Source organism: Falco rusticolus, chromosome 8, assembly GCF_015220075.1.
Source record: "Falco rusticolus isolate bFalRus1 chromosome 8, bFalRus1.pri, whole genome shotgun sequence".
In the NCBI taxonomy this organism is placed as follows: domain Eukaryota; kingdom Metazoa; phylum Chordata; class Aves; order Falconiformes; family Falconidae; genus Falco; species Falco rusticolus.
Window position 1 is genome coordinate 63,733,395 of NC_051194.1, and position 12,917 is coordinate 63,746,311.

Sequence of the window (12,917 nt, forward strand, 5' to 3'; positions counted from 1 at the left end):
CTAAAGAAAAATAAATAGTATCTTTCTTTCTTTTTTTTTAATAGGTACTCACACAGCTCACTGTTCTTGAAAGGATAAAAGCACCGATGATATCTATCACCAGCTTTTAAGTCTATTGCTTCGGTCTGTTGTAAAATTACCTGTTGGGTCCTACTGAAGATTGTCAAAGCATATTATTTTACTCACCATTTTCATCTACTGCTAGGACGCATGCCCCTTTGGCTAGCAACTCTTCAACCACCATCTTTAAGCCATTTCGTGCAGCAATATGGAGAGGTCTACAAAAATACACCAACTAAATTCAGACTTTCAAAAAAAGTTGGGAAATGCTTAATGCATACCAAACATCTGAAAAAATGTTTTCCTTCTTTGGATTGTTACAATTATATTGTAGACATTACATTATATTACAGCCTTTAAAATAATTGTCATGATCCACACCCATAAAAAATGTGCAAGACAAATATAATTACCTTTACATACACAAAGATCACTTAGTACTTCCCACTCTAAAGGCTTTCTTTAAAAAGCTATCCTATTTCCACTGTTTGCAGCACACAACTGACATTTAAAAGGAAAATAAATTATTTAGACTTAAGGTGAAGCTCAAAGAGCTAGGAAATGCCAGATGTATACTTAGGCATTCACATGATTAATAGACATTTTGATACGGTCTTCAAATAAATGACCTCATATAATTTTTCCACCAGACCATGGATAAAATTGGCATCAAAGAAATCAAAATTAAAAGTGAAAATACAATATAAACCTCTTCAAGGGCAAGCACTCAAAACCCCCAGAAATTAACTTTTTTGTTCTATAAAAGTATCCAAGACATGAATTTAAAATGCTAAATTGGAATTTTCTGGTAATTCAACTGAACTTAAGAGGAGCAGGCTATACTTACGTCTGCAATGCATTATTTTTTGCATTGATAAGGCTCTGTTCTTGTATCTTGTCAAGTATTAACAAGGCACATTTTTCATGACCCTGTCATTGAGGGAGAAAAACAAATAGCGTTAATTTGCTGAGGAGTTTGAAATTGCAGCAAAATAAATGTTACATCTAAAAATGAAATGGAGTAACTCAATTTGAAATATTAACGGAGTGGCATGTTCTGTAAGGATGTGTAGTAAGTGAACAGTAGGAGCCTTGAAATACCATTTATGAACCACCACCGGTAGGATGCTTTAGCACATTTAGAAATTTAGGCATTCATCTGTCTTTCAGCCCTCCATTCATTATATATGAATTCACGTCCTCACCTTTCAGAGAAGACAACTATTTCTCTTGAGAAAGCGCTCAATGGATTATTCATTAGAGCCTCATAGCAACATAGAAAGAGATGGCTTAATGTCAGGAACGAATACTATACTTTCTGGGTCTTTAAATGGCCTTTCTGAATTATTAAAGAGCTACTACAAAACCCCTTCAGTGTGAGAGCTCTACCCATGAAGCTTTGGCAGTAACACAGACCCAGGCCTTATTTCTGACACTGTTTCAGCACAGCAAGTCGCAGGTGCTGAGCCCACAGCCCCAGCAGGTGAACAGCTGCCTGCAGGGCCTTGAGAGCTCAGCCAGGCTCATGCGTCGGCAGAAACTGGAGTAATACTGTCACCCAGGAATACAGCCTGGGGACAGGAGCAAAAGAAAAGGCCCAGGAGAGGCAGTCCCACGGGCATTTTTGCTGCCAGGAACAGCAGTAGCAACTGGAATTCAGACAAAGAAAGGGTGGGAAAAGACACCACCACCAATCTAATCAATGCCTCTGGTTCTACTGCTGCTCTGGTAAGGGAAAATGTTGGGTTTCTTCCACAGAAACTGGAGAATAATATTAATAAAAAAGAATAAATACCTTTTTTTTTTCTTTGCCACTGAACCTATGTTAAGCTACTTTACAGTGACATTATTTGGTAAAATCTTAAAGGGTTTTCCATTACTTCTCTTAGGTCACCTCCTTACATTTATGTTGTCATAAGAAGCATCCGTATTTTTCAATTTACAAAACTTTGAAACAGACCTGAGAAAAAGCTTGGAACAATGTTCCCTTCCTCACCACAAGTTTGACCGCCACACTTCCATTGCAGAAAACAATTTAGGAGCATAAACACACATGTGCATACAGACACACTGCGGTGAGAAGCATACAGAGCTCTTTGACTTACTTTACTGCTAGCCAAGTGCAAAGATGTATTCAACTCCTTATCTTTTAATGTCAGGTCAGCCTTGGCAATGTTCACCAAAAAGTCTGAGGTATAGAACACAGATCAATGAACAAACCCAATGGGCAGATGAACATACGAAAACAGAGGAAAAAATTACTATTTCAGTATATGCATGCATACGTGCTAATCAATTAAGCCTTTACCCAACCTAAGCTTTATGAACAGGAACTGAAAATAATGAATGAGAACAGACTAATCTTGTGCAGTTAATCAGCAAAGGCAGAGCTAACAGCTCGTTCATTGTGCCCCAAACTGTCAAACTTCTATTCATCTTAATTCCTTTGTGAACTTCCCCATTGGCGAATCAGCAAGTTCTGCCTGAATCACCTTCTCCTGGGAACAGCTGTGGATCCTGCGTTGAGAGGACTAAGCGGATACAAAGAATTTAGGGTGCAGTCTGTGCTGTTGAAGCTAGAGAAAAGGGAATTCTCTTACGTCAATATGGCCCTAATCTGTATGTCTATAGTATATAGTCTAGCCTGGAAAAAGCAGTTGCTGATAGCTGCCATTTCAACAATAGCACTTGTATAACAGAGCAGAGAAAAAGGTCACACAATCTTTTTTTCACACATGCAGTTTTACTGTGCCACAAGATCAAAGGAAGCAAAGAGAACAGAATTACTACTCCCTTCGTGCTCTTTACCTTAGGAGGAAATAAGACTCAAATTCGTTATTGCAAATGTTCACTGTGACTGCTGAGAAACAACGGTGAAGAAGAAAAATCTATTTTTCACAGATGCAAAGGTAGCTCCTTACAGACATCCACACAATTTGTTTTCCTTCCTTAGTTCTCACAGAACAAAGCCCATTACTTGTTTGGGACAGTAAATGCAGTGGCACTCACCCTTCAAGACGCACAGGGGCAAGGACGTACTCACCCACAGCGCCTACGTGACCGTTCTGAGCTGCCATCATGAGAGGTGTTTTCCCTGTGTGATCCGCAGCATTGACTTGTGCGCTGTGGCTCAGGAGGAGCTGGAGGCACTCCACATGATCCGCGAAGGCCGCTGCGTGAAGGGGCGTTCTGTGGGGAAAGCAACGTGGCCACAGCTGTTGCTCAAGGATGACAATACTCCTGCTTACCTACCTTCCCAAGAACCTGAAAGTGCAAGACGGTTTTAACTTATTTTTCTTCCCAACAAAACTTAAAGTTACCGCCAGGGGAAAGTTATAGTAGTAGCATCTGAAAGAAGTTAAATAATATTTACAGTCTCTGTCCTGGTGCAACATAAACTTCAAAAAACAGGGAAGCGGAAGGTGGATATGCTAGCGTGGAGGTATGAGACTGTGGAGAATCGCCTATCAGCAGCACATTTATTTTAATGGAGCATACTGTGTAATACGAAAAGCGGTACACAATCCCTCATTCTTAGTCATCTGATCTTATTTTTTTAACAAGCCTAAGATGGGAAGAACTATCAGAAAAGAACAGACTCATTACTTCAAAAAAGTATTTCAAGTTATAGTCAAAGATACTGCAGCAACAAGCGACAACAACAGCATTACTACCAGAGGCAGAAGGAATTCAACCCACTGTGAAGGTCACCAGTTTCCAGAAGACTGAGACACCAGTGTCCAGCCACTACCTCGCTGTGGCATTTTGGGTCTGAAGCGTGACCAACAGAGACGAAAGGTAGCGGGTACACAACCCAGCGCACACTGTTACTTCAGCTTTGCTTGTCAGTAAAAGGTGAGGCGGTCTCACCCTTACAACAGCAAGTAGTCACTGTTACTGAGGGTCTTGAATTTGTTTTAAGTAACAGAAACAATGAGTATTCAGTTTCTAGAATTTCAGCAATGTTATTTACAGAGATATACACACACACACACACACACAGAGTGAGGAGATTATCAACACGACAAATTAAGGATTTGGCTGAGCCCGTATCTCTTGCTGTATCAGCATTATTTTGCTGCATAGATCTTTTCAGCTGTGTGCCTTGAGAACACTAACATAACATTAAAGCTTTTAATGAAATACTTTTCTATGTGTACACAGTATCGGTCCATCTAGCAAAGACAAACACGTTTAAACATTTAACAAAGAAAACAGGTTCAGGGAAACAGCCTATAGTCATAGCTGCTCTAAACAAACAAAATACTACTTATTTTGTATTTATTTCCAGATGCACTATGAAACGGAACACTTCACAGTGTTCTTGCTTCAAGTGAGCCACCACTTAACTTTGTTGCAGTGCAAACTGCTGTCTGAGTCGGCGTGATAAGGCTTTGCTCAACCATATCAGAGAAGAATTCATTGCAGAGGTTCAGGGAGAACTATGACAAATACTAGATTAATTCAGTAAATACAGCTTGTTTAAAACAGTATTACCTTCCTTTGTCATCTTCGCAATTGACAATGCTGGCATCGATGGCTCCGATGAGCAGTGATGCACAGTTTTCATGATCATTAATTCTGCCAAACAAAATAAAAAAAAAAAAAAGACATTTTCAAAACCATAAAAAGACTACATCTTTTCCCACTTCCAATATTAATTTACTTCACTTCCCATTAATATTTCTTACTGGTTATTTATAAGTTAACATACCTTTGCCTTAATGATTTCAGTCACATTTCTAAATATTCCTCATCTGTCCATTTAACCAAACTGCATCTGCTGCTAAGGATTTCAGTCTCTAAAGCAAAGCTGATCCTGCAGTTTGCTATGCACAGAGATAATTGAAAGTGCAGCACAAACCTAGGATTAAAACCTTAATATCCTAAAATCCTTTAGTCTCTATGTCAAACACCTGGATCTGGAAAGCACTCAGTCATAGACACCTACTTACAGAAAGCTTTAGTCTAATGTTTAAGGTACTGAAGTCCACATCTCTTCCAACTCATGCATTTAATACTTCACCTTGATGGATGTACTCAATAGTTTTTCTGGTTATTGTTAATTTGACTCATTTCATTATGAAAATGAACAGTGCTTGGTAACAGTATTGGACATATAACTAACATACACCCATGCTGGATTAGCAGCTGTTTTCATTTTAGATTTATGTGCATTTTTAAGTTGCACACATTTGTACTGGGTTTGAGAATTACATGCTAGTTTAAAAGAATATAAGTATTGAAAAAATTATTTTCAAAGCCATCACTAGAAATTCAGATTTCAAATACTATTTCAGCCACAAAGGATTTTATTTTGAGTAAAACCAGTGCTTTCTATATGCTTTTATTTCCCTAATATATAGGCTTTTTATAATTTCAAAGTTCAGTATATGAACAAATTACTTTTCAATTTCCAATGATGTGGCCTGTAGAAGGAAAGCCTACACAACAGTAACTGCCATCGTTGTTTCTGGAAGACATTAATTCTTCAAATAGAAGACAGAATAGAATACAGTTGTTCTGTTGGCAGGAATTAGGAGAGTTTGCATTTGTCTTTACAGCGCTTAATTCCTTACTCTTCTGATGGCTTTCATGTTTTAATAAGCATGTTGGGTTCTACGTACTGAAGTAATCTTGCCTTTTTTTGTAAAACACATTTGCAATTATGTTATGAAATGTTAATGATGTTGCTCTATTAGAACCCTTCCCGTACGAAAGTGCACAGCTTTATTTGAATCAGGAAGGTGTCTCAGATACACGCCCAACCTGTAACAGCCAACCTCTCTGCTGTTCCTGACAGGAGAACTCTGGATACAGAGTCTGCCTCTAAAGCTGATCAACCCCTTCGGCTCGGACCTGGGCAAATGTACCAAACCTTCAAGACACAAGATTATCTCAGAAGGCAAAAAGTCCGTGAAGACAATCAGAGTGGAAAACACTCTGCCTAGGATGCCTTGGAAAAAACACAGCCTGCACAGAACGCCATTCTAGCATGGTGCAGGTGGTTGTTCCAGTCTTTTCTTCATTAAGGCTTTGTCCCTGTTGCTAAAAAGGAATCATCTTGATTCTGACAAATGCATTAACTTTCAGCCACCGGGTTTCAAAGGAACCTCAAAAGCTCCTAATTACACAGGCCGAGGCACTATAGCCCAGGCCACGGCCTAAGAGTGGGAGAGCTATGAAGCGCCACGCTGTGTGAAGAAAAGGCACAGGTCTGTAATTGTACGCAAAGGAACAGAAACTAGAAAGGGAGCAGAAATGCAGCTATTTAATTACAAGTTAGTATTGCATCAAAAAGCCTAAATGTATGCAATCTACACAAAAAGCCTCTTTTATTCTGCCACTTTTTCAGCCAAAGTACAATTTTATGATCAGCTTTAAAATTTTTTGCTCATGCAAATGATCTTAAAAAAACCCAACACACTTTTTTCTCGTACTGCTCGTATTTCCCAGACATATCCTAAAGCGATACATCTGTGTTTGTTACTGGAGATTTCTACTTACACGGCACAGTGCAATGGAGAGAAGCTATTACCATAGAATTTGCGGAATAATTTTTGTTCCAATAGTACCTCTATGCAGTTTTCATGACCTGTAAGAGATCAGACATTTCACAACGTTGCACAAAGTGGGTAATTCAATTAATTCATATTAGGCTTATCTGGATTAGAATTGAACACGTTAAGTTCAAAGCTGAACGCAATGTGTATAAAAGCTCTTATGTGATAAAATAATAAGCAAACATATTTACTTATTTATATTTTTATTAAAGCTGGAGCAAGATAGATTTGGCCTAATATTAGCACTTACTGAAAAAAGAGGAAAGGAAGAAAAGCCTCTTTTTTATGTGATGTTATGTGTGTTGCCTTACACATCTCCAAAGATGATCTTAAATGATGACACTGAGAAGCCTGATCCTTATATTAAGCAACAGGTTCAGATTATTCAGTTTAGAATAATCAGTTCCGTTCCAAACATCCATCTAGGTACCTGGTCTCTCGCATCAATAGATAAGGTGACACCTCAAAGGAGCATTCCTGGCCCCACAGAAATCAATTTCATCACTGACATCAGTAAACCCAAGGTTTCACCCTGGCCTCCCATGCCTGGGAGCAAACGAGCTGCAAAGCCACCGGGGGGTATTGCTGGAGTCCCCCCGGCTTCTAAAGGGAGGGGTGACCACAGCGCGAGCTGCTACGGAGAGCAGTGAGCAGAGCATCTGCCTCTGCGCGTCCAGCTTCTCCAAGCGTTAGGCTGCTTCGTTACCGTGCTTCCCTGCAAGCCAGGCCACGTGCGAACCTGGCACAAGCCCCCGGGAGAACCTTACCATTGTAAGACGCCCAGTGCAGCGGCGTGTAGCCCTGGTTATCTTTCAGGCTGCAGTCCTCCTCCGAGAGCGCTATCTGCAGTAATTCGCTCAGCCAAGTGGCGTGGCCCCGAGCTGCTGCAAAGTGCAGAGGGGTTCTGCCCCTGGCGTCTTTACATAAAATAGACACTTCTTTCTCTAACAGCATCTGAACACACTCTTCGTGCCCAGTCATAATCTGACAACAAAGAAATGAGTAAAGAGGTTGACATGGTACAGACTCTTGCCCAGGAAACATGGAATATGATTGATTGCCTGTGAGCATGAACCGGCCTGGGTGGGATTCAGGAGGCAGAGCTGAAAGCCTTTGCATCCATGAGTACCTATGATAACTGATACGCTGAAATGCATTTGGTACTGTCTTCCAAAGGCATCGATTCCTAGTCTGTGGAAGAGACTCCACTAAGTGAGGCACAAAACCAAGGAGGCGTTTAAGACTAAGGAAACAGATGAAATAGGGGTGAGGTTCAGAAAAACTGAGCCTGGCTTCTCAAAACCATCTGTGAATTTGAGAGAAGAACTGAGGGGAAAAAAGATCAAGTGTATCACCAGAAATATGAAAAGCTGCTTTAACAGCCAGCCAGCTACTATCAGTGACCTCTGTATCATATACATAGGTTAGCTCAGGTATCTTGAGCATGTTCGCATAATGCTATCAATACAGAAGAGAATTTTTATGCTATAGCTTTTATTACAGACTTGTGCTGGACTCCTCAGCTAAACTGCTCACTGCAGTTATCATAGGATTCTGTATAAATGTCACCTCTTGCATCAACTTACCCAATGGGTAAGAAGCTGACTCCTAGAAAAGATTATCTGCCTCGACTTTCACTGCCTCTAATTTAAGGCTTTCTTATTTACACTGCTGGGCAGTTCTTTTAAAGAAATTATTTTCAAAATTCGTAAGGTGCTCAGTTATAAGAATAATGATTGCTATTGTAAAATGCTTAGAGCCAAGAAAAAGAAAGGTCTAATCAGTATTTTACCTAATTAATTAAAGCAAACGTGAAGTCAAAAGCAAAGCATTACTGAGAGCAGATCTGTCCTGCTTTTTACCTCACTGACTGTGCTTGGTCATGTTTCCAACCATTTACAGTATTCCCTACATTCAATATCCCTGTATTTATAAGTGAGTTGTAGTCACAGTAGAAGAAATAATTAAGAATCATAAAAAGTCAGTCACCCCTCGATGTAAAGCTGTACATCCCAGGAGATCAGCTGCATCTACAGATGCTTCTTTTTCAAGTAACAAAGAAACAGCATCGATGTGCCCATATGCCACTGCAAGCATTAGCGGGGTTCTAGAAAAAGCAAAAACAAACCAGTCGCAGCTATAAAATGATACACTACTTGCAATGCTGACTTACAGGACCGGAGAAATCAGGGAGCCCTGCATTCCTGTCCATTCCTACCCACAAACCTGCTTCTTTCCCTGTACTCATCTATATAACACCCAAGCGAAGGCCTTTTGTATGAAATTATAAAGACATTTAACAACCAGCTATCGTGACTGAAATAGAAACAAGCACATCTGTAAGCAGCGTACAGCGAAACATCATTCAAGACAGTCTGTTCTCCTAATAAGCTAGAATTATGGTCACCTCCAGCAACACAGGAGCTTTACAGTGCCCAAGTGCTGTGAATGAACGCTCCTGCTAGTTACCGAGATGACAGCCACGCAAAGCACTTCTTTTGCAAATGCTGAACAATTGCGTACAGGGGATGAAGGGACATGAGGATACTATTCAAGCTGAAATCTGGACTAACATATCTTTGATTTTTTTTCTGATAGAGATCCGTTCTCCTATTTTCAGATAAGACTAATACCATTTAAAACTATATATACAGTCAGATATGGTCCAGCACCCCAAATGAGTTTTTTTTAAACGATTCACATTTTCACTTTAAAAATATACTTTATTCTCCCTCTGTAACTGTCATTTAACTAGAAGTGAAATTTTTGCAGGAACATCCCAGATGCATGTGTTGCCTCAAACAAACATTGGGTCCCACTGCACCAGCCTAATATACCAAGTAAACCCTGAAATAGCAACATTTTGGTAAGAAAAAGACTCTCTGCAGAAACATCCCAGGAGCAGGAGTTTGTTAGTTTTTATTGAATCTGGCCCTCAGCACCTATGAAGAATTGTTTTAAGTATAAAGCAGAGGCTAAGATTAATGAGTGATTCTTTCCACATGGCTTAGTTCAACTGAACGTGTACTTTGTAATCTCTGCCACATTCTCTAAGAGGAAGTGTGAGAAATACAGTATTTCAAATAAATGCTTTTTGTGCGAGAAATCTGAGACTGTTTGAATCAGAGAGCTGAAAAACAACATTCTCAAGGAAAACTTACTGTCCTTTGGCGTCTGTCACGTCAGGGTTGTCTGCAACTTCTAGCAACAACCGCAAACAAGGTGTATGGCCATTAATGACTATAAAGAAAAAAGTAAGTTTAATTAAAACATGTTTCATTTCAGATGATTTTCCATTGAGATGCCTATGGATAAGAAATGTCTTTATAAAGAAGAAAAATATTCCATAGTATCAGAAATTAATATTCCTACAATTTTCATTTAACTTGTGCCAATGAAATGGTGAGCTGTTTTTTCCCTGACCTCAGTAAGATGAGGATTAGTTCTCTTACATACAAAAAGCCCGACTGAGTAAAGCTGAAATCATGATTTTCACTACTGAGAAGATTCTTGCTAAACCAGAGAGCATTTCAAACCCCCTCAGACCGAGCAGGCAGACAGGGCTTTCTGCGATCAGGTGTGGACCGCAGTAGGAAGAACGTCAGCAAGGCTCCTTGATTTTGTGTGCGCTGTACAAGCAAGTGCTCTGGTGCTGCCCTGAAAAAGAAGCGTCTGCATGGAGTGACCGACTATAAATGTCACATTCGTAACAGCTCGTAACACCAGAAATAAAATTCCCTTCGGGTTTGTCCATCTTTTCTCATTTAACGTTACTGGAAGCCACAGCTACTTCTCAAAAATGGCATTAACTTTTTAAAACGTGACCCACAGCTGTTAGAACGCAGTGTGAGTTACTGCGTGTTGCAGTGCCTGGCACTGGAAACCCATCTGTGTGTCAGCTGGCTTAAAGGCTTCAGCCTTCCGTGGGATGAAGAGAATGGTATTTTCTTCTCTGAAAAGCAATAAATGCTGCACTCAGTAGATAGAGACTGCGTTCTCATTACAGCAAGTCATGCATTCACACTGCCTACACCCCGTGGGCTGAGGCGAAACCCTGGGACACCACCTATGTCACATCATCCTGGCAGAGCAACTGGCGCACATCATCACATTTAAATCACTCATCCAAAAATAATCTTAGTTGCTCTACCCAGAAAAATAAAAGGCATTTTTAGTTATTTACCACTAAGTAATGGCATATACATAACACGTAAACAGTTCTGCAGTGCTGATGAGTCACTGGCTTAGGGAAACAAAAAATAAAAAAAAATATCTGTTCTTTCTCCCAGCCGGAGGAAGAAAAATCATAACTTTTTCCCACCAACGTCTGAAAAGGATTTTGGTACATGAGTTTTAGAACAGATACTCCCAGAAACCCTCAGGAGCTGACCCAGCACGGTGAAGCGCTGCAGAGCCTGCAGGGAGCGTTGGTTCTGCCAGCGGAGCTGCTCCGCTAACGCCAGGGAACACGTGCAGCGGCATTCCCAAGGCAGCCAGAAGAAACACTGGTGGTAATAAAATTATACAGGGAACATATAATTTAGCCTAAGGAAATTCTCCATGTTATGAGGTCAGAGGAAGTCTATTCCCTGAGGGAGGGAGACAGAAAAAATAAATACTTCATTAAGCGATTTCTCTACCAAAGTTACAAATCCCTTTACTGGACGGAGCTCTGCAGAGCCCTGTAATCCAGCCCACCGCTTCAGGCCTCTTTAACTGTTGCGTTCAGCGATTGTGCTTGTGTAATTAGAAGGAATGAAGGCGAACACGTTTGCACCCACGCCTGCTTTCTTCCTGGTGCCCAGTACTGCACGTGCAGGTGTTCTCTTCTGTGTGTGCAAAGGTGCACTGTCACCCAAGGGACTCATTCAGCAAGAATCCCATTTCGTTTCTCAAAATACAGCAATTTACTTCTTACACTTGCACTGCAAATAAAACTGGCTGAATACTGCAGTGGCACCATGCAGAGTTACTGGCAGGTGGCATCACTCTTTGCTAAAACACTCCCAATCAACAAGTATCATTACGAAACAGCATAATAAAAATCATCAGATTGCAAGTGGCTCTTTATAATAGCTGGCAAGTAGAAGCTTTACTCCAGACCTGATTTCCACAAAATGCTGCACAGCTCTTGAGTGGAAGGTTCTAAATATTGTCTTAATGGATATTTACCCAAAGCGCACTTATCACACATTTGATAGCCTCCAAAAACTATGACAGTGATAGATTTCCTTTACTAAGAGTTCAAACATTCAACTTGTCTGTGCAGTTCTTTCCCTTCTACTTAAGGTACATGCTCTCCTTAGCGTCTCATTCCTCTGTGGAGGATTTTCTTGCCTTTTGGTTGGTTGGTTGTTTTTTTTTTACATACCTAACTTATTTTGCTTCACTGCAGATTTAAAGAACATTTTGCTTGTATCCCTGGACAATTTGCTTTTAATCTGAGAAGCAAGAAGTATCACAGGCCAGAAAAAGATTACAGTGAATCTTCCTACTGGTTTTACGTGGAAGTCACTTGTACTGCAGTGGTGGGGGGCAATTACAAAAGAAATTAAAACAGGGAAAAGAACTCCCAGTCAGGATTTGTATGAAGGCAAGAAATGTGTGTATTAAAATAACACCTTCTATTCAACAAGTTACTCAATTCTATTCAACAGATTTATTAAAAAAAATAGTATTTTAAGTCAAAGCTGCTAACAAAAATAAGGCTTTGTTACTGTTTACTTTCCTCAGTACTGCAGAACCCTTACAATGCAGCTGTGGCAACAAGAAACCTATGTCACTATAACCAAATTTTTAAATGCAAAATCATCACTATAGCGACGACGTACCAGACCGAGTCACACCTTGCTCACCATCAGACCCCGAGCTATGTTTGAAGTGACTATAGGAAAGCTCTTGACCAACACAGCTCCAGTTTTGTGGTGGCACTGACCTTGATTTAAATCCATTAAACCTACAGTTTGAAGAGGGTGAGGATCGGCTAGATTAAGTATTTTGTGGTTTTATCAAAAACAACTAAAACCCCCTCTCACTGAATGCTTGTATCAAACTTCTGATATGTAAACTCTGGCAGCACATCTCTGTATCGTTAATTTATTGCGGGGAGTCATGTGCTCAGTTCAGATGCAAAACTTAAGGCAGCAGAAAGCCCTTCCCAGTATGCTGCGGCGACGAACTGTGCGTTTTCTGCCGTACTGCAGACCAAACTGGTAACAGCCTGCCTGACCGTAGGGTGCTCGGTTGCACTCAGATGATCACACACAGAGAATAAACTGGTATTAGAGGTTGTAT

The 12,917-nt window shown here is 40.3% G+C and overlaps 1 protein-coding gene across 9 annotated transcripts in view; it reads right to left on the reverse strand.

Annotated features, from left to right (window-relative positions):
* The window catches only part of ANKRD44 (ankyrin repeat domain 44), a 143,310-nt gene that overhangs the window by 6,830 nt on the left and 123,563 nt on the right, over positions 1–12,917 (reverse strand). For all 9 annotated transcript variants that reach the window (XR_005105723.1, XM_037397263.1, XM_037397262.1 and 6 more), the window contains exons 19-27: positions 9,785–9,863; positions 8,613–8,730; positions 7,391–7,607; positions 6,568–6,655; positions 4,558–4,641; positions 3,104–3,249; positions 2,166–2,248; positions 908–990; positions 187–278 (exon numbers count right to left, since the gene is read on the reverse strand). Coding sequence is in view for 8 of the 9 variants with exons in the window: in XM_037397263.1 (XP_037253160.1) it covers positions 187–278; positions 908–990; positions 2,166–2,248; positions 3,104–3,249; positions 4,558–4,641; positions 6,568–6,655; positions 7,391–7,607; positions 8,613–8,730; positions 9,785–9,863 (990 nt within the window). In the remaining variant the exon portion in view is untranslated. The remainder of the gene's footprint in view (positions 1–186; positions 279–907; positions 991–2,165; positions 2,249–3,103; positions 3,250–4,557; positions 4,642–6,567; positions 6,656–7,390; positions 7,608–8,612; positions 8,731–9,784; positions 9,864–12,917) is intronic.